This window comes from Magallana gigas, chromosome 5 (assembly GCF_963853765.1).
Source record: "Magallana gigas chromosome 5, xbMagGiga1.1, whole genome shotgun sequence".
Lineage (NCBI taxonomy): Eukaryota > Metazoa > Mollusca > Bivalvia > Ostreida > Ostreidae > Magallana > Magallana gigas.
This window is the reverse complement of record NC_088857.1, coordinates 27,533,700-27,557,730: the sequence shown is the minus strand read 5'-3', so window position 1 is coordinate 27,557,730 and position 24,031 is coordinate 27,533,700. Positions and strand designations below refer to the sequence as shown.

Below are 24,031 nucleotides of genomic sequence, written 5' to 3'. Positions count from 1 at the left end.
CCTTGACCTTGTTTTACTCAAGGTCAACTTGAGAAAAAATAATTAAGTTTTGTCTGGGTGGTAACTTAGATACCTTTTGACATTAAGACTTCAAACTTGGAACATAGCTAGATGGTATTGAGAAAAAGTGCACGCCATCAAAAATTTTGACCTTGACCTATTATCTTCTTCAAGGTCAAGCGTTTTATAAAAAATATAGTCCGGACCATAACACAAGACTCCTTAACAATACAATCTTTTAACTTGTATCATACATAGATGGTATATAGTCCAGTTCAACCTTACCAAAATTTTTGACCTTGACCTAAAAATTTCATTTCAAGGTCAAATTAGAAAAAACTTCATTGTTCACCTCCTAAATATTCTTTGACAGAAGGACTTCAAACTTTACACAAAGAACAATTATAATACACTGAGGTGTACTATTGATAAACATTTGACCTTGACCTTGTTTTACTCAAGGTCAACTTGAGAAAAAATAATTAAATTTTGTCTGGGTGGTAACTTAGATACCTTTTGACATTAAGACTTCAAACTTGGAACATAGCTAGATGGTATTGAGAAGAAGTGCACGCCATCAAAATTTTTGACCTTGACCTATTATCTTCTTCAAGGTCAAGCGTTTTATAAAAAATATAGTCCGGACCATAACACAAGACTCCTTAATAATACAATCTTTTAACTTGTATCATACATAGATGGTATATAGTCCAGTTCAACCTTACCAAAATTTTTGACCTTGACCTAAAAATTTTATTTCAAGGTCAAATTAGAAAAAACTTCATTGTTCACCTCCTAAATATTCTTTGACAGAAGGACTTCAAACTTTACACAAAGAACAATTATAATACACTGAGGTGTACTATTGATAAACATTTGACCTTGACCTTGTTTTACTCAAGGTCAACTTGAGAAAAAATAATTAAGTTTTGTCTGGGTGGTAACTTGGATACCTTTTGACATTAAGGCTTCAAACTTGGAACATAGGTAGATGGTATTGAGAAGGAGTGCACGCCTCCATAATTTTTGACCTTGACCAATCTTGTGTCTCAAGTTAATTCATTTTCTAAACTGTATCATATATGGATGATATCTAACATATAGCTGACTTCATTCTTTTTCACTTATTAAATTTGCCCCATATTACAATCCTTGGGGAGAAGGGGAGACATGTGTTTTTTTGTATAAAAAAACAATACCCACTAGTTTAATATTTGAATTCATTTTGCTTGTATATATCAGAGGCATTAAAACTGATCGCAGAATTCAGAAAAATACCATGCTTTAAAACAGTAAACTTACAATATACTCCAATCAAAAATTCATTTAAGGATTTTCTCAAATTTAAATATAGGACATATATACATAATAATTCCCAATAATTGTTTCAAATTTTGACCGAAGTCAATTTTGTTCTTGGGGCTAGAATTTTCATATGCAAGAAAGGATGTAGTTCAGAAATCTGGCCGTTTTCATCTTATAACATCTTTGCAACAATTCTGGGATAGTGTCCAGTCTCCATGTAAATTCTTATGCCTAATTTTAGTATTAGTATACTGGAGTATATAGAATATCCCGATTTACTCAAGGAAAATATTGCTCAATTGCCAACTTGCTAGGATATGTTGGAATGCTAGAATGGGTTTTTTTTTGGTCATCTACACAAAATTCAGACAATAAGTTAGAAAATTGTACTTTAATTTTTTTTCATCCAAAAGAGACTATTCCTTTAAGCTATTCATTTCTTACTCATTTTACCACATAATTTGGTAAAAGTTAAACGTATGTGTGTAGATCTAGTAAGAGGTAAACAACCTTATTTCATTCAATTAATGAAAACATGTCAAATGCACAGAAGAAACTGTGCTGTAAACATCTTAGTTGAGACCAAAAGAAAGAAAAAATTAAGACAGGTAGTGAATATTTATAATATATTCCAAGAGAGGTAACTCTTAGTCTGTATGACTGTGAGCCACTACAATGAACCCTCCGAGGGGTTATAAAGTATATATATGGATAGTAATCAAATGTATATGTACAGACCAACATTATATATGACAAGATAAAAACAGGCTTGTGAACAATAAGCCTTTATTCAAGATTTTAAAAAAAATCATATTTCAAATTCATTCAGCCATCTTAACTTATCTTTTTCTCAAATATTTTCATGAAAAAAAAAATTTGCAATATATAACTTATGTAGAGACATGTTTATACGCAGTATACAGTAAGATAAATTTGAAGACATAATTATCTATATAATTTATTATCTTACATAATAAAAAATTGACACAATATTTAAAACTTGTGAAAATACTGTGGTTTCATACTAATTCTCATGGATTTAGTGAAAATTAGTTTTGAAGATATGCTAGATCATGGAGATTGATCCAACCAAAGAAAAAAAAATCTTGCTTCTTACTGAACATGTACATCTGGAGATGCACCAAAATAACAATGAAATCCACAAAAAATTGGAGTTCATCAATAGCGATGAAACCAGGAATCCACTGCGTTAAAAAGGGGCAATACAAGTACTCAATACCAGACTTGTCCCTATTTCAAAAATATCAAACATTGTAAACAATTTTTGATGATTTCAAAAGTGCCAAAAATATATTCAAATCACAGTAGAAGCAAACAGTGTAAAAAAAAAAGATCACAACATTTTAACAACAAAATATATAATTAACATTGTTTCTAAAACATGAAATGTGAACAATTGTATATCCAAAAGTAACAGTTCAGAAAAAAAATCTTCTATTGAATTGATTTAATAAAAAATCTGCAATAATTTAGAAAATGATTGATGGAAAGTTAAAACTTGCACTTTTAAACCTGTTAATGTGCAAGATGACTGACAAATTATCATCACAAAAAGGATTCCACTTAGAGATTGTAATTGTTTCTATTTACATGTTTGAATTTTTATAACAGCGTTAAAATTATGCGAACAGTCCCTCTCAATAGACCCATTTCATTGCCATTTATTACAACCCACTTCAACAAACATCATGCATCATCCATCCATGGAGGGCTCTAAATGCCAGATTAAATGGGCTGTGAATTCCAGACGATTTCCGAGTTTCTTGAGACACTTCCTGCAGGTGAATGGGTCTTGTTCATCTGCGTCATGCAGGGCGCTGTGGAGCAAGCTCATGGAACAGTCCTCGAAATATATACTGCAGTGTTCACACTTCCACGTTCTTTTTCCTGCCAATGCAGCTGGAGGTTCCGAAGAATCTTGTTTCTTCTCAGCAACCTTCCTTTGTTCCACTTGTACAGCACTGGTATCCATGCCCAGTGTTTTTACAATTTGTTTGAATGAGTTCCGCGGATAAGGATAGTTCATCTGAATTTTCTTCCTTTGTTGGGCAGCCTTGAAGCTGGCTGGGCCTATTTTTATCTTGGCTTGATCAGCTAGAGTTTGAGATGTAATGGGTTCAGAATAGCTGGTAACCTTAGCCCCAGTCTTTGGATAAACCATAATTTCCGTCACCTTTCTCCCATTGCCAATACTTTTAGTACCAGTACTAAAGTGTATAGCTGTTTCGCTTTCATCTACAGTTGGTTTTTTGTCCTCAACTTCTGATTCTGCATTGTTTTGCCACATGTCTTTCACAAACTTAGAGTCAGATGAGTGGACAGATATACCAGCATTCTGGAATCCATCTTGATTTGCTAGTGCCTGATTAGTGTCCTCATATTCATCTACTGGTTCACTCTTTATAAACTTTTCCATAAGCTCTGGTGATATATACATTGTTCCATCTGTATCAATGGTTCCTGCATCATTTAAAACTTTATCCGCAGAATCGGTATCCATATCATCCTCATTTCCGTTGGTCCAATTAATCTTTCGCTTTGCAGCTGATCTCGGAGGACTTCTGCCATCATTTGAATCATCATCAATTTCCTCTTCCAAATCTCTGACAATCTCTGTATTACAACTAAATTTAGCCAAGCCAATCACCATCAAGTTCTCACCCTCAGCAAGTTTTGGGGACATACTATTTGGAATGAGCATTGCACCCTCAATGTCAGCGGATTCTGTCACTTCAGGTTGCTGAAGCTTATCGTGACTGACTTTGTGGGACTTCAACTTTTCTGGGTCATCAAAAGCTTCTCCGCACTTGCTACAAGTGAAAATCTTATCAATATTGTGCGTTTGCTGCAGATGGTTATAGAGACCTTGACGTGTATTAAACTTTGTGCTGCAAATTCGGCAATTGTTCTTTTCCCTCTGCGGCAAATGCGTTTTGAGATGTTGTTTAACATGGTCCGACCTTGTGAACCGTCTTCCGCAAACGTTGCAGGGGTAAGGGCGCTCGCCGCTGTGAACTCGCACATGGCGCTGAAGTTTGGATGGAGTAGAATAGGTCTTTCCACACACATAACAAGCATGCTTTGATGCTCGACCGGGGCGGTTGTGACTTGCTATATGCTGCTTCATGTCTTCAGCCGACTCAAACTGGCGAGCACAAAACCTACACATGTACTTGGTGACAACTTTTAGACTGCCTTCCACTGCATCGCTGGGTGACACAGCTGTCTTTTTGACAATGCAGTGGAATGCATTTTCAATCTCCTCATTGCTTGGAGCTTTACTTGTTGAATGATAACTGCTGCTGTCCTCTGATTCCGGAGGGGGAGAGGGGGGTTCTATCTTGGGCGTAATTTGAACAGACAGTGCTGGTTCTGTATCCAAGGTTAAAAGTGAGTTGACAGACATTGTGTAACCTGTAGATTTAAAAAAGGCAACAAGTTAAAAATAAATCTTTCAGTCTTCTTTATATGCGTCTATATGTGCATTTGTAAACATTACACCCCCCTCCTCAATACACAGACACTATAAAGTCTCCATAGCTACATTATTTCCCTCTGAATTATATTAATTATCACATTTTTAAACAACATTATCAAAATGTATTCTATCATGGTGTTTGTAAACACATTCTGGCGTTTCCCCATCTATAAACATACTAAACACACAGTGTAGACCGCAGCGCCATCTATAGCACACGAGTAAAAAAAATTGTAAACAAGACCTCATTGATTGTTTAACCCCGCCGATCCGCACGTGGGAAAAGATGTTTCCGTAAAATCATTCAGGAGTTTATGATCATATTCAATCGCAGTAAGTTTTTGGGGAAATGACGTCTAAATTCATGAAGGATTTCAACGAGTTCCTTTGAAGACCCTCGCTCCCAATAAGTGATTCAATGGCGGCGAAGGGACAAATCCAGGCCGTAACGAATCCCTAATGATTATTTAGACTCGGTGTCATCACTTGTTGTTTATCATCGTAAAGAGTAATGTACATAACATTTACTTACTAAAATTCCCAAACTATAGAATGATTGCCACTGTGATCCCTTTTTGTAACCCATGCATTTATCCAACAAAGGGGTCGACCTCACCAAGCGAGAAGCCTGCGTCGGGGAATTATTTCCGCTGACAATGGAGATAGCAAGGGCAATAACTCTATTATCCACTTCAGGCATTATATTATTATTGAATTGAAATATTCTTGGAAGAGGAAACTGAAGACATATTACAATTTAACAAAGTGCATTTAAAATAAAGATATATGTTATACTGTTTCCAAACCAGAAAGAGTCAATGGTACAGAACTTTGCATTACAATACATCCCCCTTTTCACATTCGCAATGTTGTAATTAGCTAAGTAGGACAGGTACAAATTGTTTTTCATATCAAAAACTAACTTGAAAAAAAATATTTAAATCGAAAATACTCGTAATTTTCTTCAACAGTGTTTAAGGCAAGTGCGGATCCAACCCCCTGCGGATGATTTGGGCCATAATTTATTTATTTACAAGTAAAATAAAACAGAAATATATGAGAATGAATCTCTAAATGGGAAAAAAAAACTGGGATTTAAATTTTTTGGGGGTAGGTTAGATAAAAAAAAGATAGTTATCATTACAAAATTGCCCAGACCGCCGAAATGGGATTTTCGAAAAAGTTCACATTGTGCCGTTTTTTTCTTGGGGGGGGGGGGGGGGGGGTATATAGTAAGAAAATTTTACAAAGGAGAGATTTTGGGAAAAGTTTCTGGGTCCACATGTGGTAATGAATTGAATATTATAATATTATTGAAGTGAATCGTTGCTAGATCCGCCTAGTGTTTTAAATTTTTTATCTATGAAAATTCGGTGAGTATATAATAAACTGATCACGATGGATAGCTAAAATGTTGAAATGAAGATTTCATTTGCATATACATGTAGTACTGGGCATCGGGGTCTGTATATTTTCGAAATAACAAAGAATTGCGAACTGAAATGGTGACACAAAAAGTTATACATGTATCTATAGAGCACAAGAAACGAATATTTTCATATTCGTTGCAAATGTATATTTTTAGATTTCCCACATATCTGCTAAATTTGGTTGACAACATAAAAAGATGAAATACCTTTTAAAATCAAAGTATCACTTAAAACCGATTCATGTTTTTAAAGTGGAAGATTGATTAAAAATTAAAAATAAAAAATGCACCGCAACCAATCCACAACTGTTGTTTCTGCACCCAGGTGCTCAATCACGGGGGTACTCGGGTCTCGATGTCTTCAAAATTAATTTTAATACAATTTATATTACAATGCGCAATGCTATGTTGTCAATGATTATTACATACTTATAAATAACTTTAAAAAAAAACAAAACAAAAAAAAACAAAAAAACAAAACAAAACAAAAAACAAAACAAAAACGATAAGAGAATTTAATGCATTATAAGACGCTCTATTATAATAGCTTTCCCCGTGAAATTCTATGGAGATACGTTTCCAACATTCACACACTCTACCCTTCATGCAATCATTTTTTATTTTATTAATCTAACGACAAACGAATTTTCATTTCTTCTTACCATTTCAACTTATATATTGATAATACATGTACAAGTAATTATTTACATGTTTAAAAAGCAATAAGGGTTAGGTAGATGAATATACATTACAGTTCTTTCAATAGAAGATCATTAGTATGTTCGTGTAAAATCATATATATAAATATCACATTTTAATCAACAAAATTCAACATAATATTAATCTCCTTTTCTGTACTAGTGTATGAATGTGCATTTATTATTTTGCCATTATTAAATCGTTTACTAGTATTTACAAACCATTCTTATCATTTCTTTACATAACATTATTACTTATTTTAACCCCTTTTGCAGCATAGTTCTTAATCATCTTTATGTGTAATACGGTTGGAACGAAGCGAATAAGGTAATTTTGAACTTGAATTCTATTTCATTCAATAACAACACATGACTTGAAACTTGGTTTATGTATAAATCTAAATATGTTTTTTTAGTTTGTAGATCAAACGATTCTACTAGGATAATTTAAAAAATAATCAAAAGAAAAGTCAGTAAATCTGTAGGTCACATGACACCGGGTTTGGTCTCATGAGAGATTATTTAATGTTTAAGTCTGACGAGCCATTTTTTTTGGGGGGGGGGGGGTCCGAGGTATTGGACAGCAAACATCTTTCGTAACTAAAGTTTTCAACAAAATAAACCCCCAAAAACATTGACTTGCTTTTGTTGCAATTATTTGCAAGATATTCCAAAATCATAAAAAAAAAAAATTAAGGGACTCAAAGCAATTGTCATGTTTCGAATAAAGTATTGATATCCACCCATTAAATTCAATAAAACGCAATTTTTCACAAGATATTTATTGTTATAATTAATGCCAATGAACAACCAATCCAACAAACTGGAGTGTATATCTAAACACGCTCCTAGATTACTAACAAAAAATAATTCATGTACGTGCATTAGAAGTTACTCTATTTATTACACCATGAACTTACATTTGTCCACAAGAATGAATAGAGGTCAAATAGGCCTATCAGACGTCGTTTTTTTTTGTCAACTTGAAGTGCATGGCTTACATACATGTACAAGATCTACAGCGAATTGCATCTTCTAGAAACGCACAAGAAAGACCTGGATGGACAACTCTGCAAGTCTGCTCGAAGTTTTCCATGGATCAAATTATACTTACCAAATTTATAGGAATGGTTATTCTTCATATCAACTTATCTGACTTTTTTCTCCTTTATAGACAAGGTGTATCAAGAACAGCTCAAGCAAACATTTACATGTAACTATTCTGTTCTACGTGTCTTCATGAAGTTGTCTTAAGTTTTATCAATTAATCAGAAACATACTAGCTTTAAAATAAATTTTATCAATAAAACGGAAGAAATAATGAACGTATATGCCATGTCTTATATAAAAAAAAAACTTTAAAAGATACAATTTGTAATTCGAAAACTTTAAGATGACACTGTATATTTCAATATGCCAACTGATCATGTCTCATTAACAGCAATATTAATCTCATATCAGATTGATCGGCGTCTCTTCAAAAGCAACTACTTTCAATGCACTCCTCTCTCTACATCTCTACAAACTGTTCTTTTTGTTGATACGCTCGGCAATTGCACTAGCTATCCTCTTCTTCTGTGGTTCAGTGAAATTAAATATGCGGATCATGGCCCGGAGATGGTTGTCAGACTGTTTCTGATCAGTGATGTAATGGTAGAACGAGTCCTTCAGGAACCGTAAAATGGCCGCCGCCTCTGTTTCTGGTCGGTCAGCCTGTTCGTAGGATTCCTGTCGCCGGAAGGACTGCCATTTGGCCAGCTCCGTTTCGGTGTTCATCAGTTTTTCTAAAAGCTCCCGAGTCGTTACAGACGTAGATTTCCCGGATATGGCTGCTAGTCTTTCAATCTAAAATATTATTGTCAATGCTTAAAATTCACATTTAATGCTTTTAAAATAAATTCACAAAAAAAAAAAAAATAAATAAATAAAAATGTATGTTGTTACCTCGAAATTCCTTTCAAATTTTGCTGATTCTTGGCCTTTCCGATACATTTCATAGTATATCTGTCCATTCTTTTTATCATTTTCAGCGATTGCAGCCTGTTCAAAAAGCAATGTTTTACGTATTATAAAATACACGAAGTCGTAAACAAAGTCATCCACTTAATTGTCCTTATATTGTATTTTTTTTAATGTTATAATATATGTCATTCTTGGTAATGAAAACCAATTTTGTGCACAATTTGTTTACCTTAAGTTCATTTACAGTCTTTTCAAGAGAGGAAATCTTTTGTAAAGATTCATCATATGAAACCTTCAGCTCATCCTGACACGACGTCATGGTTTTCAGTTCAGCCCGAATTTCCTGAATTTTGAGATCTTTACTCTCAATGATATCTGCCGCTTCCTTATCGAGGTTTTTCTTCAGCAAGTCGATTTCTTCCACTCGTTCAGCGACATCTTTCTTCAGTTGTTTGATTTCCCCTTTAAGTGTCTTCATTTCCATCTCCTTGCGCTGTGTTGGAGTGACATACGTTTTGCCGTCACACTCCTGTAGGTCATGAGACACGTGACCTTTGGCGAATCTCAGTCTACTTGATACCGTCTCTCGTGGATGTTCGTCAGATCTGGATGTATTCCCAAGAGGTTTCAGGGGGATATGTCGTCCAAATTCCGAGGTCTGCCGATGAAGATCTTTTGTTGAACTTGCTTTTGGAATGGCAGTAACACCAGCAATGGTACGACGTCTGCTGATTTTGTGATCAAACAACTTGGAAGGATGATGTGACTCTGTGAAAAACTTCTTAAAATCCCCCTCTTTTAAAGTGTGTTTGTCCAAATGCCTCGATGCGTTACTTTCAATGCTTTCTAGACTCCCTCCTGTACTATTTGTAGACTTACTTGAATGGTCGTTGTCGTCACCATTAGCATGTGTTTCACAACTGATAGGAACAATGTCATTGACGCACTCGAATTTATGACTTGCAACATCTTGCTGTTCTTTTGTTTCTTTTGACCCTTTCGCATCATCCACCGCGGCAAAAGTTAAATCTTCCAAACTGTCTCTGTCACAATCTGCAGCATCGATTGCCGCTCCTTCTTTACTGACATCCCTTTCTGTTGTCATTCTTCTAAACCTACTATTAAGAGGAATCGGCCATGGCTGTGATAGTTATATATGTGCAGGTTCACAGCGTTTGCCCACATCGATCGACCGTGTCCAATGCTAGCTACAAATAATAGCAAATAAGTGTATAATACATGCTTCGCACAGATTGTTCAATTATACGAAAAGTAGTACTCCACATTAATTTTGTGTATTGATCCTATCAACTAGATTTAGCTTGCCTAGCAGATGTGACAGCATATCCAACGAAGCACATCATTTTGTCAATAAAATCATCGTTGTCAAGAGATGTAGGGTTTTTGATTTGAGATATGAAGTTAAGATGGACACATACACACAACAATTAATGTGGTTGTATGAAAAAATGATCAAACACTTTGACGATCGGTAGGACCAGGACCCTCCGATAAGGTCTGAGGAACATATTCAATGTCACGTGTGTCTTTGAACAGTTAGGTTCATAAATGAAATAGCCAAGACAATCACCGATTTTTTTTGTCAAACATTATGGACAGAACACAGATCTTAAACCATTGAAATATAAAAGGAAATTATCTTATTAAATAATGATCTACTAATAATCATAAAATACACATTAGTTTACTCAAAGCTACATAATGGTAACATATTCAATAAACCAATAGAATTATCATGTCCTGCAATTAATCAATCATATACATGTATACCGGTATAACCTGACAACATGATAATAATCGGTTACTTAAGTATCTAATAGTATATCAGAAATCATCATTATGGTACAATTCACAATTGGTTCATGTATATTAATAATTAGATTTACATACAGTAGCAGTTGACACAGTTTCATGTAGGACGAGTAAGTAGATAAGTGTACACATAGAAAATGTTAAAAACACAAATATGATAGATTTACCTTGCCTGATTTCAGTAGTTTTCCCAATGCATCGTCATCACTTATTGATCGTTATGCATGTTCACCAGTGAATCGTGTAGGGAAATTGTAATGTTACAGAAATTCATCTTTTTTTATTTTGTTATTATCAATTCTCTATAATCAGCAGAATTTTATAAAAGTGTCCCGGGCTAAGAATGTAGACCCAGGTTTGAAAATTCACCCGGGGTCATTTTTATTAATGTTGTATATTGAGACCGTAGGTGTTGAATATCAAATCATTAACTGTCTCTGATCTCTCCCTTGATGAATTCTCTCCCATAAAGGAATGAAAATCAATAAATTATTCTATGTCAACATTTTGCCAGTCCATCCCCTCCTATTTAGATTAAATTGGTCGTTATCTTAGTTGTATTTACTCATTTTGATAACGGTGTCTTTATTAATTTTCAAGCTTAAGGTAAATTATGACGTTAATAATGATCATTTGTTTAATAAAATTCAATGTAACGTCAAGCGGATTTAATACATTTTGCATGCGAGAAAAAAGGTATCTGTATTTATTTCAAATAATTTTGATGCTGTCTGTTCCCCATTGTTGTTTTCTTGATCTGATACTTAATACCAAAGCGTTACGTAAGCATGAATTCTGTTATACGTTCATTATCACTATCTCTCTCCTGTGTATGATTTTGTATGTATACCTCTGACGATTTGTACATTGTATATACATGTATGTTTACTCTTTATATTTTTATTTTTTGGTATCAAATTATTTGGTTTGAAGGAATAAACTGAACTTTAACTTGATATATTATCTTTTGTAAAAAAAAATAATTTAAAGAAAGAGAATCATAAGATTCTTTAAATTTTGACTTTTACGGGATGATCATTACAGTCGGGAACGTGATCAAAATCAGAAGGGATTTATGATAGGGTCGATCACGTATCGACTATAATGATCACTCCAATAAGAGTCAAAGAAGGATTTTTTATTCTTTATATTTACATTTTTTTTTTGTACATAGAATTGAAACTATCAGTATTTTATACATAGCTTTTATCATGCCAAACAAACCTTTGTCCTTAAAGTGTTATATGTAATGCATACTTTGTATTACATGTACTGCAAAGCAAGTTCTACGTGATGCTGTTAACACGCCTTTTTAGACAATGTGCTAATAATAAAATTATTGAAAAAATAAAGAAATTTTTTTATTTGACTAGTAATTTTATCAACAAAGGCACTGAAAAATGTAATACTTAAAAAAAAAATAAAATAAAAATAGCAGATATAACGATCATATAGTGGTTGTCTTTATCTGGTTTAAACTAGCTGACTAGAAATTTAATCGTTTATATTTACATTTTCCAGTGTCTTTGCCTGTGATAACACTACGTATCAATTTTGTAAAATATAACCCATAACTTCAAATGACGCCAAATTGAGGCGCCAGTGGGGTTTGCTTATTTATATTTGAATATTTGATCCTACGATGGCTTAAAATTATATAAGTAATAAGGAATAATTCTTTGAATATTATGAGGTGATAATTTCGGTCGGGGCGTGATCAAATGTTTCATAAAACCCTTTAGGCTTTATTGGATTTGGTCACGCCCGACCGAAATTATCACTTCATAATACTCAAAGAATGATTCCTTATTCCTTAAATTAGAACAATTAGTATTAGTATTGTATTAAATTTGAAAAGTTCCGAGCCGCCGTACTCTGCACAAGGTCTAGAACGAAGAATGTTTTTCCTTGAAAATAATCAAATGACTTTAAAATTAACACCACTTTTTAATAGACCAGTATTAGAATATGGTGCCAAAGAGTCTCACCTGATTGTGATGTGTTGATGGCATTCACATAAGACCAATTAAAAGTCTTATGATTATCATGCTCCTAATCTCGAAAACTGAGAATATTTCATTGCTTTATCTATCAATTATGTAAATTGAAAAGCGAATTCATCAGCATGGATTTAAAAAAAACTTAAATTGAAAGTATACATCTTTGTGATAAATTGCTCTCTTATTCATCAGTATACAAGAACAAGGTCCTTATGTATAGTTTTTTTTTTAATTAGTAAATTGAGATATGATGCACTTCTTTTTACAAGTTTCATTGTCACAAAGGGCATATACCCTCTTATTATTAGTATTGAGGGTACGTTCGCGATTGAATGGTAGGTGATCAGTTTCAATTTCGATAAGATTTTCAAAAGCGAAGTTCGTTAAATGCTTGAGGGTTAGAGTTGGTATTTTTGTGGTGATAATGCACGTAGAATGGCGAGGCTTAATATTTGGGATGATAATTTACCAAACCTTTTTGACCATGTGTTCTACTGATATTTACTCAAAAGGTAAGGATCGAAGTTATTCATAAGCAAATTTAATTAGTCGCATCAAAATAAAAGGCATATTAAAGCCTCGATTTCATATTCCTCACTTATTCTAAAAAAAAAAATGGATATACTTTATTTTCTTGTTTTCTTAGAACCGTGCAATGGAACTGACATTTACGGGCTATGTTATTGGAGTATCTTGGAGAAGCTCACGTTTTTAGATGCAAATTCTAAATGTGGCGAAAACAACGGAACATTAGCAGAAATTCCAAATCACAATAGCAATAATTTTGTTTCTTCCAATCTGTGAGTCGTGTTTGTTAGTTCACTTAAGAGACCTACTGCAACTATTGGTGGCCCTTCGTTAGTTATAATATTTTACGATGAAACTTTTTTTTTCTAAAAACGATAAGCTTATCTTGACGGTGTCTTCCTTTTTGGCGAACATTTTTGAAAATAATACAGACAAAATACAGGTAGATTTGTGTCGGAAAAGTGGGAATGGGGTACAGATGGAGAATAAATATTAAGAATGATATACATGTACCATCTTGACTATTTATAGCTTGTAGCATCGTTTAAAATTGGGAAAAACGTATGAAATATGACATTCATAAAAAACATAGATGTTCGGTAAAACCTAAAATGTTGATAAAACTTCCTTTGCATTTAACAGACAAAATTAATATGTATCGACATGATGTGTCACTATTATATAAATAGTGCCTGTTTGGGAGGGTAACAGTTGAAATTGACACCCCGAGGAAAACTGGTTTTCGAGAGGTGTCAATTTCAACTGTTATCCTCCCAAACAGGCGCTATTTATTTTATTTTACTGGATGTCTTAATTTTAGAGAATATTTTTACTGCTTTTATATAGAAATGACGTGAATTCTACGGCGAGCCGTACGCGCATAATTTACGCGCACGTAACAATTCGTTGTGTTACCCATGCGCGGATCTAGAGGGGGGGTCGGGGGGGGGGGGGGGTCCCGACCCCCCCCCCTGGAAAATGAAAATTTATTAAATTTACATAGTAAAATTATCGCGAAAATATGCCTCGGACCCCCCCCCCCCCCCCCTGGCAAACACTATTATCCTTCGGACCCCCCCCTGGAAAAATTTTCTGGATCCGCGCATGTTACCCGTTGCCAAGTGTGTTGAGAATAGAACGGAATGCCAACTCTGTCCAAACCAATCAGATTTCAGTATTTAACATAAAAGTATAATAATACAGAGTTGTGAACTTCATGTAATACAGAGTTGTGAACTTCATGTCGTCTGAGTAAAGGATTCTGGTATAAGAACAGGTGGTCTCTTTCGACTTAACGTAAACATTCATCAATGATTATTACATGTATATAATGAATTCTACTTATTACCTGTACTTGAGTTGATATTTTGTCAAGAGATACTAGTACTTGACATTTTTTGGAAAGGCATAGGGAACTTTCCAACTACCTAACGGAATGAATAAGTAACTTAGAAATGTAATGCATTCTAAATGATAGGTTTAGAAGAATTAAGGTTATTTTTGTTGTTTTTTTTCGTAATTATGGAGCAAAGAAATAATTATTAGCGACAAAACCGTTTCAAATACAGTAACATTTTTTTTTACAGAACTTACGAATCTAACTACACATGGATCGGGATAAAATATAAATCATCGAGGGGTTATGTTGACATGCATGACATGTTGCCAAAGTTTACAAAATGGAAACGATTTGCATACTACACCATTGACTACGTTACCTCAAAACACTGTATAGTCATGAAGTCAAGAATGAATGCTGTGAATTGTGGATCCCTTTACTATTTTCTCTGCTCCTTACCTAAAGGTTGATAAAAAAAACTTTTTAACTATATCAAATAATAATTGTATGTTTATATAAATCATTCATTTCTCAACAGAACGATTTTCAATGTAAAATTGTAAAAAAAAAAAAAAAAATCACATAAAATGTCCTTAACTAGTTGATTATCACAAAACAAACGAAAAAATCTATATATACATGCCATTCTTTGCAGAGTCAAACGGAACGATTAAAAAGCCGTGTCCAGATTCTATGTTCGCGTTGGATGGAAGATGTTTTTGGAGAAGCAATGTATCCGTGTCATTTTGGGAAGCAGAAAGAGAATGTCAGATTAAAGGGGGCCATCTTGCTTCTGTTCCCGATAATGAGACACTGGAGTTCTTTAAATTCGAAATATCAAAGTGAGTAGAGACCATGCATCTAACAAAATAATTGTGGTTAAGCCAATTTTGATATTCCGGTATACCCTTTTAAACATACCATAAAAACTTTAAAAAAAAAATAAAATTACAATGTATCTCTGTTCAACAATTTAGAATCCCTTCAAAGCAGTATACATGGATTGGAATCCGTTACATTTCCAATAACAAAACATATGTGGACATGTTTAATCAGACCCAAAATTTCACTGATTGGGAGGTCAACGAACCATCCGTTATCGTTCGTCGCTCAGCAAAGTATGTCAGCTTGAGAAAGCAGGACGGTGGCTGGTATACGTTTCCTAATAGATACCTTTTTTCGGCTGTGTGCTCTAGAAGGACCGGTAAGAACTTCATATTACAACGTTAGGTAAAACATTATACCAGTATATGTAAGCCTACCATTGTTTGACTAAATTAGTAGCCTATAACCTAACCAAACGTGGAGAATAATATTATAATACCTGTATAATACCTGGATGGAAAAAAAGTTTTAATATTATTTAATTAAAGTCGACATTTAGTTGTAGAAAGAAAACAAATATCAAAGAGATGTTACTTTATTGAATTAGAACCCTTGCTAATTATATAACGTGACAATAGCTTGCAGGGGGTCTGAACTCCCACTGAATGCCTCCACCCAGCTGCTACATCCTTTCAGTGACACTGTGACGGACCTGGTGTTTGAGTTTGGGTCGGAGGTCAGACTCAGACATGACCGGCTCCTTATTACGGTAGTGTGTCTTCACACTGGGTTCTGGAAACCTGGTAATACCACAGGTCAGTCAATCGTAGATCCAGAATTATTTAATAATTATTTATACAAGTTTATACCAGCTATTAGATTTTGTGACGTAGTTTTTTTTCACAATTATAATCCAAAATCATGTTAAAATGATTTCAAATTCCCGCCTGTTTTCCGGTAGTAAGGTTTATATAGTCTGTCCCAAGATATTTATGCAGCACATTTGGACGATTTTTAAATAAAAATACACATACCTGTGAAAAAAGTGCAATTGAAATAGTTGAAAGGGATAATTTTCAAGATAATTTCATTGACACATTATCATCTTTCACTCGGAAAAATTCACAGGAACGAAAAAAGATTCCTTACGGAGATCTATAATGGGGAATGTTTACATCTTTTCTCCATTCGGAATACACTCGGAATACATCGTGCAATTTTACAACATTATCATCCGGGCTTGCTGCAATACAAAATCTTCGTAGACATCACATTTTTTATCATTGTATTGAAACCTGAGTGATAAGCTAACAGGGGCGTTTCGACTGAGAAATCTTTGAAATTTTTCATTCTTTTGAATGAACACAGTTGAACCCAGAGGTATTTATAATTGTTATACTTTCATGTTAAATACTGAAATCTGATTGGTTAAGACGCAGTTAATAATATTTTCTATTACCCTCAGCGTTAGTAACGCACTTAGCAAAGGGTAACATTAAAAAATGTTACATGCGCTAAAATTATGCGCGTACGGTTCGCTGTAGAATTCACGTTATTCCTATATAAAAGCAGTAAAATTTTCTTAAAAATTAAGACATTCAGTATAACAAAACAAATAGTGCCTGTTTGGGAGGATTACAGTTGAAATTGACACCCCTCGAAAACCATTGTCAACCTCCGCTTCGCGTCGGTTGACAATGGTTTTCTCGGGGTGTCAATTTCAACTGTTACCCTCCCAAACAGGCACTATTTATATAATATCATGCAATTAAGCAAAATGTAAATCCAGGATATCTTGGGACAGAGTTTTTTTTATAGTATTAGGTTTACAATTATATCTAAATTGACACGTTACATGTACATGTACATTGATAGACATGTCACAGTCTAATAATCTAAGATGATACCGTAGTGGATGTCAACGAATCAGTCTGTGAATAAACGTCTACAATGATACTATATAGTAAAGTATATTGCCAGAGATATACTAGTATACACTGAACCGAAGTTCTAAGTATTCACCAAATATAACGGGGTTTTTTTCTATGTGAAATAAACATATTTGTTAGCCTTGCCGTTGGGGACACTGATTTCCACCTAATAATATTTACATTTTCCAGTGTCTTTGTCTATGATGAATATTAACACTACAAATCGATTTTGTAATGTAGATGTATAATCCAATACATTAATGTACAGTCCAAAACATTAATCGTACAATTGCTGAAAATTATATAAATATATGTAATAAGGAATCATTATTTGAATATTATGAGGTGATCAAATAACGTCGTATTTATCCCCTTCGACCGAATTTGATCACCTCATAAAACATGTTCTTAAAGAATGATTCCTTATTCCTTAAATTCAAGTAGTTTATCTTGACCTCTGGTTGCGACCCGAATCCTTGACCTTGACTTCATATCACGGACACTGGTTTGGTTGAATTTCATCCAGAGCTTTCGAATTGTTTAAGGTTGCCAATTAAACCTAAAGACTAAGATCAATGCAAAAGGTTGTCATTAACATTAAGCAGGCGCAAAAAAAAAATACAAAAGATGTTTTATTCGTATTACTTCTATTTTTTTAAAACAATGCCGAAGACGAAATGAACAGCAGATTTAAAAATCAATTTCTTGTTTTGGGTTTACGTCCCGGGTCTAGAATTGATTTCAATCGGTATTGTGGTATTTCCTCTGTGCTGTTGATGAGACGACATATTTGTTTCAGATTATTAAATTTATCAGAGTAAACACCTTGAAGTTCTATTAAGTTTATATCTGTATATATGATAAATTCATCGTTCATCTAAAATGATAACGATTTAATATAGCAATGTATTGCATGAATATTTATTTTAATATATGGTATACGTCTGTTTTTATGATCATATCTTTAAAAAAGTTATAATAAAAAAAAAAAACACGAGACTGTGCGAAACTGTGGACATTAATTTCGACATTTGAGTATAAAAAGAAATCCTCACTTTTTTTTCCGTAAAAACAAAGTACACAGTGTATCTTCTGGAGGTTCAGTTGTAAAGAGGGTCTTTATAAATAAAAAAAAAAAAACAAACAAACAATCAATGCAATTTCGATGTACATGTATGATCAATATATCCCCAACTTAAAAAAAAAATTTCTTGAACATTACAGGACACGGATTTTCACAATTTTGATAGATGCGCCCTTGCACATTAAAACGGTATTACTTTGTCTGTTCGATGCCGAAGAATAAAGTTGAAGCTAGATTTTTGAAATTGCACCAATCTCTACAACTTTTTTCTAAAAAATTTTAAATGTGACAAACGACGGCGAACGGTAGCTACCCCCACCCCCTCTCAACGGTGATTCAAGTATCATAAATATTGTTTTATAGGTTGCTTGTGTCCATGTGACAGGGTTCCTCTTCTTGATAACGAGACTTCGGTGGCACAGAAAATTGTTAAAATCAAACAAGAACTCCTGTTGAAGAAAGATGAATTATCTACCATCAAAAGACGTAAAACTTCTGTTTTGGACATTCGGCCTTCAGCCTTCGCTCTTGGCAGCATGCTTGGGGTTGGAATAATCACAACACTGGTCGTTGTCATTGCGATCAGCGATTTGCCGTTGCTAGGCAATAAAATTAAACTTTGGCATCATAAGATTAGACCTAGATGATTTTTTTGTGTTTATTGATATGATATGGTTTTCAAATGTATGGTCTATTTTTTTTTCTTTCATGTGAGAGGAAGATTCGTCTGTCAGTGTTTTGGTCCAATTAATTGCTTAGTCTACTATTGGTAATTATCAGGCACATAGCATGGGTAAGGGGGTGGAGGGGCACGCAGGAGGGGGTGGACAGGGAGGCATGGCCCATGCTCGTTTTCTCACAAGAAACGTTTTTACCTATAGAAAGTTGATTTTGGAAGTTATTTAAGATAAGGTGAGGATTGAGGTACTGCACCCCCTCCCCACCCCAAACCCCGAACGAAAAAGGATTATGAATTTTTGCAAAAATTAAGGGGTTTTTTTCAGGGGGGGGGGCATGTCAAGACTTCGGATAAGCCCCCCCCCCCCCCCCCCAACCACCACTTTAGAAAACGATGCTACATTCATGATTATTGTTTGCCCGAGGTCCTTATACAAGTAAACGTTTTATTACTACATGTATGTATCCTATAGAGTGTGTATTTCGTTGGATTGTTCCTTAAATATAACACATGGAGGGTGCGTGTAGTTGCCATTGTTACTTCATGCGCGGAGTTTTCATTAATCAGTCAAATATCGTGGTAATACTTACATATATACTGTTATTACTGGAGCGTAAAAATTATATCAATAAATAAATGTAATAAAAATGCAATTAATTTTTTTAATTCAATTATTTTTCAGCATGTAGATGCATCTATTAGGTAAAACATGGTATTTCTTATTTTATCATAATGATAATGATGAATCAATTCGATTTATTTTCACCAAACCCGTCAACATGACGGTACATGAGGTACACACATATAGATATTTACATTTTCAACTGCTTTTGTCTATGATAACATTACGAATCAATTTTGAACCCTAAAACCCAATAATTTCATAAAACTTGATTGAACACGCCCCGACCGAAATTATCACTTCATAATACTCAAAGAATGATTCCTTATCCCTTAAATATTTACAAAATGTAGATAAATGTACAATGTCAGAGGTACGGAAAAAATGTACAAGTGCTCACCGAGAACAGACTGATTCATAAATTTCGAGTATAAATAAACAGAGTGCTATGAGGTTTTTTTTTAAAAGATAGACATTAATTCACAAAATTTAAACAGTTAAAAGTATTTGGCCTTTCTTAAAATATATATAGGCTCTAAGTATTTTTTTTTCGGATAGATGAAAAAGCTTTACATTTTGATACATATGGTTCATTAGATTTGATGAGCATTTGGGATAAACGTTGAATTCACTAAGGTTATTTGTACAATATATAGAAAATCTTTTCGTTGATATTATTTTCATGGTTTAAATATTTAAAAAAGCATATATTCATAAAGTTGGATCAGATCCTTTTGCTCTCAATTTTTATTTTTTCGGGTTATTTTTAGGGATTGCAAATAAAAAAAATTTCAAAGCAACGCGGGTTGTTTTCTTACGGTGAAAGGATTTGGGGTATTTGGGAATACTCGTGTAAAGTAAAATTGAAGGAAAATAAATGATATATATCATACATGTATAATTTTTTTTACCGAAACTAAATTAACTCCAAGGAAAAGTTAAATTCTGGTCAAATTTGAACAAAACATTGACATACTTGAAAAAGATTACACCGAAAACTTTCATTAGCAGACATTTATCGAATATCACATCGGGATCGAGATTCCCTTTAATAACGTTATGAAAACAAGCTAAGTTGCGCAACGTAGGTGACCATCAGACTGCTGTGCTTCTGTGCATGCTGTTTTCGACCATGATAAAAATGAGACTACCTGCATTGTATAAAGGCGTGTGTACGGTTGGCAATGTCCGAAGTTTTCACTTATCTCAACGGATAAACAAAACAAAGGTATGATCAAATGAGCTTTTTATAAAAAAAAACTCTGTCCCGAGTTTTTGCTTCCACCACTTTTTGCTTGATATTTCAATAATAGTAAATACCTTTGTGCTCAAACTATGTTCATCCACTAATATGAAAAATGTCCAGATTATCTGTTTTGAAACGCCCCCTCTACCGCTTCAGGTTTCAATACACATCCCGAAATTGAAAGTCTACGGAGATTTTGCATTGCATCAGCCATTAATAAGCCCGGATGATAATGTTAAAAAATTGCGCGATGTATTCCGAGTGTATTCCGAATGGAGAAAAGATGTAAACATTTCCCATTACAAATCTCCGTAACAAAATTGTTTTTGTTCCTGTGAAATTTTATGAGTGAAAAGGGATAATTGTTCAATGAAGATAACTTGGATATATTCCCTTTCATCGATTTCAATTGTATTACTTTCACAGGTATGTGTATTTTTATTAAAAATCATCAAAAATTGATGGAAGCAAGAACTTGGGACAGACTATAACAGGTCCAGCACAATCTCCTGATTTAGCTTTATCTGTATATAGCTTGAAAAAGCTATATAGCTTCATAAAGTTGTTTAAATTGATCTGTACTTATTTATACATTTTCGGGGCAAATACCCCTCTCTCTCTCTCTCTCTCTCTCTCTCTCTCTCTCGCTCTGGATGCAGCTGTCTAAAATTAACAATTTATATTGAAGGTTCTCTACGACGGTGACTGTCCCTTATGCAGGGTGGAAATAAACTTTCTTAAACTGTTTTTCAATAAGGAGAGAAAAGTGAAGTTTGTGGACATAACTAAAAACACCTTTAAAGCAGAGGACCATTTAGGAATTACTTATGAGGAGGCCATGGGAAACATGCATGTCATAGGAGAAGATGACAAGGTCAGTGCTAGATAATTCAAACCGCAGATGGAAAGAATATCAAAACACCAATTTATGAATTTATATTTTTCTCCAATATACATTTAGATGAACTGCATGCCCCAAACTATAGCCCCTTCTATTTCACTCACATTTAAGTTAACGCTGGAACTAGCTGCAGAAATGTTGCTCTACACAACATTTGGGTTGATGGATTGTAGAGCTACAGTTCCATTCTCACAAAAATTTTATATTTATTGCACAATAAAAGTTGTGCATTGCCAAAGGCTAAAGTGAGCTCTTCTGATCAAAATTTGTCTATTGTCTGTTGTTGTTTAAAACTTTTCACATTTTCATCTTCTTCTCCAAACTGCTTGGCCAGTTTCAACCAAACTTGACACAAGGCATTATTGGGTAAAGGGGATTTAAATTTGTTCAAATGAAGGCCACACCCTTTGTAAAGGGGAGATAATTTTGAATATTGATTTTTTTTTCTTTCTTTTTTTCAAAAATCTTATTCTCAAAAACCATTTGACCAGAATTAAAAGTTAAAACTTGAGTGGAAGCATACTCAGGTAGTGTAGATTCAAGTTTATTCAAATCATAGAAACCAAAGCTGTCATTGTGACAGCAAAATGGGTTTTGCTTTGTATAAACAGTATCCATAATCCATTTGTCAACCCTGAATTGATAGACACTATCTATTCAGAAAAATGGGGTACTCTATATGCAATGTAACTAATATAACAATATAATTATCGCTGTACAATTGATATGCAAAACAACAATTTAACCTTAGGCCTTATTAATGAAAATTTTAGGAGGAGTAAAAATTGGGTACCCTATAGGCAATATTATGCAAAAAAATGACTAAGTTCAACAGTTGGTAATTTTTTCATCAATTATCAAAAATCATAATCAAAACAATATTCATATCTCTGGTATATGTACAATTGATCTGCAGAACTACAACTTCCTATCTTGAAAACTGTAGGAGGAGTTATCCATACTATAGGGGTACCCTTTTGGCAGCTGCCACCCGCCATTTTCACTACCGGCATTTTAATAACAGTTACCAGATTTTTCCTTTGGAAAACCAGGTTAAAAATCTTCTTCTTTTCAAAAACCATTTGGCCAGAAAAACTGAAACTTGTGTGGAAGCATCCTCAAGTTGATTCTAGTTTGTTCAAATTATGATTCCAGTGGGTAGGGGTTGGAAGGGGCTAAATTTTTACATTTGAGTAAATTGGGAAATTTTGAAAAGAAATCCTATTAAAAACCACTAAAATAACAAAAGAAGCTCAATGTTTAATTTAAGAATATGTTACAGAAAAAATCTTTGATCAAGATATATTCTACTAACAAGGTTGTCTCTAAAAATTGAAGTAGAAGGAAGAAATAAAAAAAGTAGAAGGGGGTCTGGAGGTTTAGCTTATGGCTAGATTGTGTTTGAAATGCAAAAATAGCTGGGTAATTATGTCATTTTAGGTGGGAGAATTCCTCGCCTCCCATGTCTTAGAGACAACCCTGTACTAAGTTGTCTAGATATTTTGTATTTAATGCTCTAAAGACAGTCTAAAACTTTTGTTGGCTATTGTTGCTCAAGTGAGTGATGGGCCTCTGGACCTCTTGGTTCAAATATAACTTTTGTGAATCTTTTTCTTACAGGTATACAAAAAGATGGATGGAATACGAGAGATGTACAGAGGTGTGGGATTAAAACCTGTAGCTACATTTACAGAGTTGCCTGTTGTTAGACCGTTAGCTGATAAAATGTATGACTATTTTGCTGCAAACCGATTTCGGCTAGCTGGCAGGGATGAAAGTTGTAATTGTAAAAAAAAAGATTGATGCAGTTTCGAAGCATGTGTTTATACAGTGTGGATGCAAAATTTGTGATTGATTTTTAAATACAGGTATATCAGATAAAAAGTGTTTACGGTCATTTTTAATACTGTGTGGATTTAGAATCTCACCATATTGGTATGCACAATTTTTGTAAATGAACTGTGTTGTCTGTATATTTACATGTATTTTTTTGTTTGCTGTATGCATATGCATTAAAAGGGTTCACTAAAAAATGAGATGTTTTAAAAAATAAAATATTTGTTTACTCACTTTTAAAGTGAAACAAAACAGAGTAGTTAATATTTTATATGATCTTTGATTTTTAATAAATGACAGTCATCATTATTAAA

At 33.8% G+C, this 24,031-nt stretch overlaps 4 protein-coding genes across 5 annotated transcripts; 2 read left to right on the top strand and 2 right to left on the bottom strand.

Annotated features, from left to right (window-relative positions):
• Positions 1 to 1,912: 1,912 nt before the first annotated feature.
• On the bottom strand, positions 1,913 to 5,493 carry LOC105340662 (zinc finger protein Aiolos). 2 transcript variants are annotated; one of them, XM_034455353.2, is made up of 2 exons: positions 5,337 to 5,493; positions 1,913 to 4,740 (listed from the first exon to the last, which is right to left on the bottom strand). In XM_034455353.2, the coding sequence occupies exon 2, from the start codon at positions 4,730 to 4,732 to the stop codon at positions 3,020 to 3,022; it is 1,713 nt and encodes a 570-aa protein (XP_034311244.2). In that variant the 5' UTR covers positions 4,733 to 4,740; positions 5,337 to 5,493; the 3' UTR covers positions 1,913 to 3,019. The 2 variants fall into 2 exon arrangements, with proteins under 2 accessions (XP_034311244.2, XP_034311246.2); XM_034455355.2 differs by lacking the exon at positions 5,337 to 5,493 and adding an exon at positions 5,049 to 5,272.
• Positions 5,494 to 7,706: 2,213 nt separating this feature from the next.
• Positions 7,707 to 10,033, bottom strand: LOC105340660 (interaptin). The gene is made up of 3 exons (XM_011446833.4): positions 9,123 to 10,033; positions 8,876 to 8,971; positions 7,707 to 8,776 (listed from the first exon to the last, which is right to left on the bottom strand). Exons 1-3 carry the CDS (start codon positions 9,996 to 9,998, stop codon positions 8,450 to 8,452), a joined length of 1,299 nt encoding a protein of 432 aa, XP_011445135.2. The 5' UTR covers positions 9,999 to 10,033; the 3' UTR covers positions 7,707 to 8,449.
• A 5,199-nt stretch (positions 10,034 to 15,232) lies between these two features.
• Positions 15,233 to 19,418, top strand: LOC105340668 (versican core protein). Its single transcript, XM_011446845.4, has 4 exons — positions 15,233 to 15,435; positions 15,571 to 15,797; positions 16,057 to 16,233; positions 18,797 to 19,418. Exons 1-4 carry the CDS (start codon positions 15,233 to 15,235, stop codon positions 19,078 to 19,080), a joined length of 891 nt encoding a protein of 296 aa, XP_011445147.3. The 3' UTR covers positions 19,081 to 19,418.
• Positions 19,419 to 20,785: 1,367 nt separating this feature from the next.
• Positions 20,786 to 23,765, top strand: LOC105340659 (uncharacterized). The gene is made up of 3 exons (XM_011446832.4): positions 20,786 to 20,962; positions 21,669 to 21,854; positions 23,502 to 23,765. Exons 1-3 carry the CDS (start codon positions 20,852 to 20,854, stop codon positions 23,682 to 23,684), a joined length of 480 nt encoding a protein of 159 aa, XP_011445134.3. The 5' UTR covers positions 20,786 to 20,851; the 3' UTR covers positions 23,685 to 23,765.
• The last annotated feature ends 266 nt before the right edge of the window (positions 23,766 to 24,031 follow it).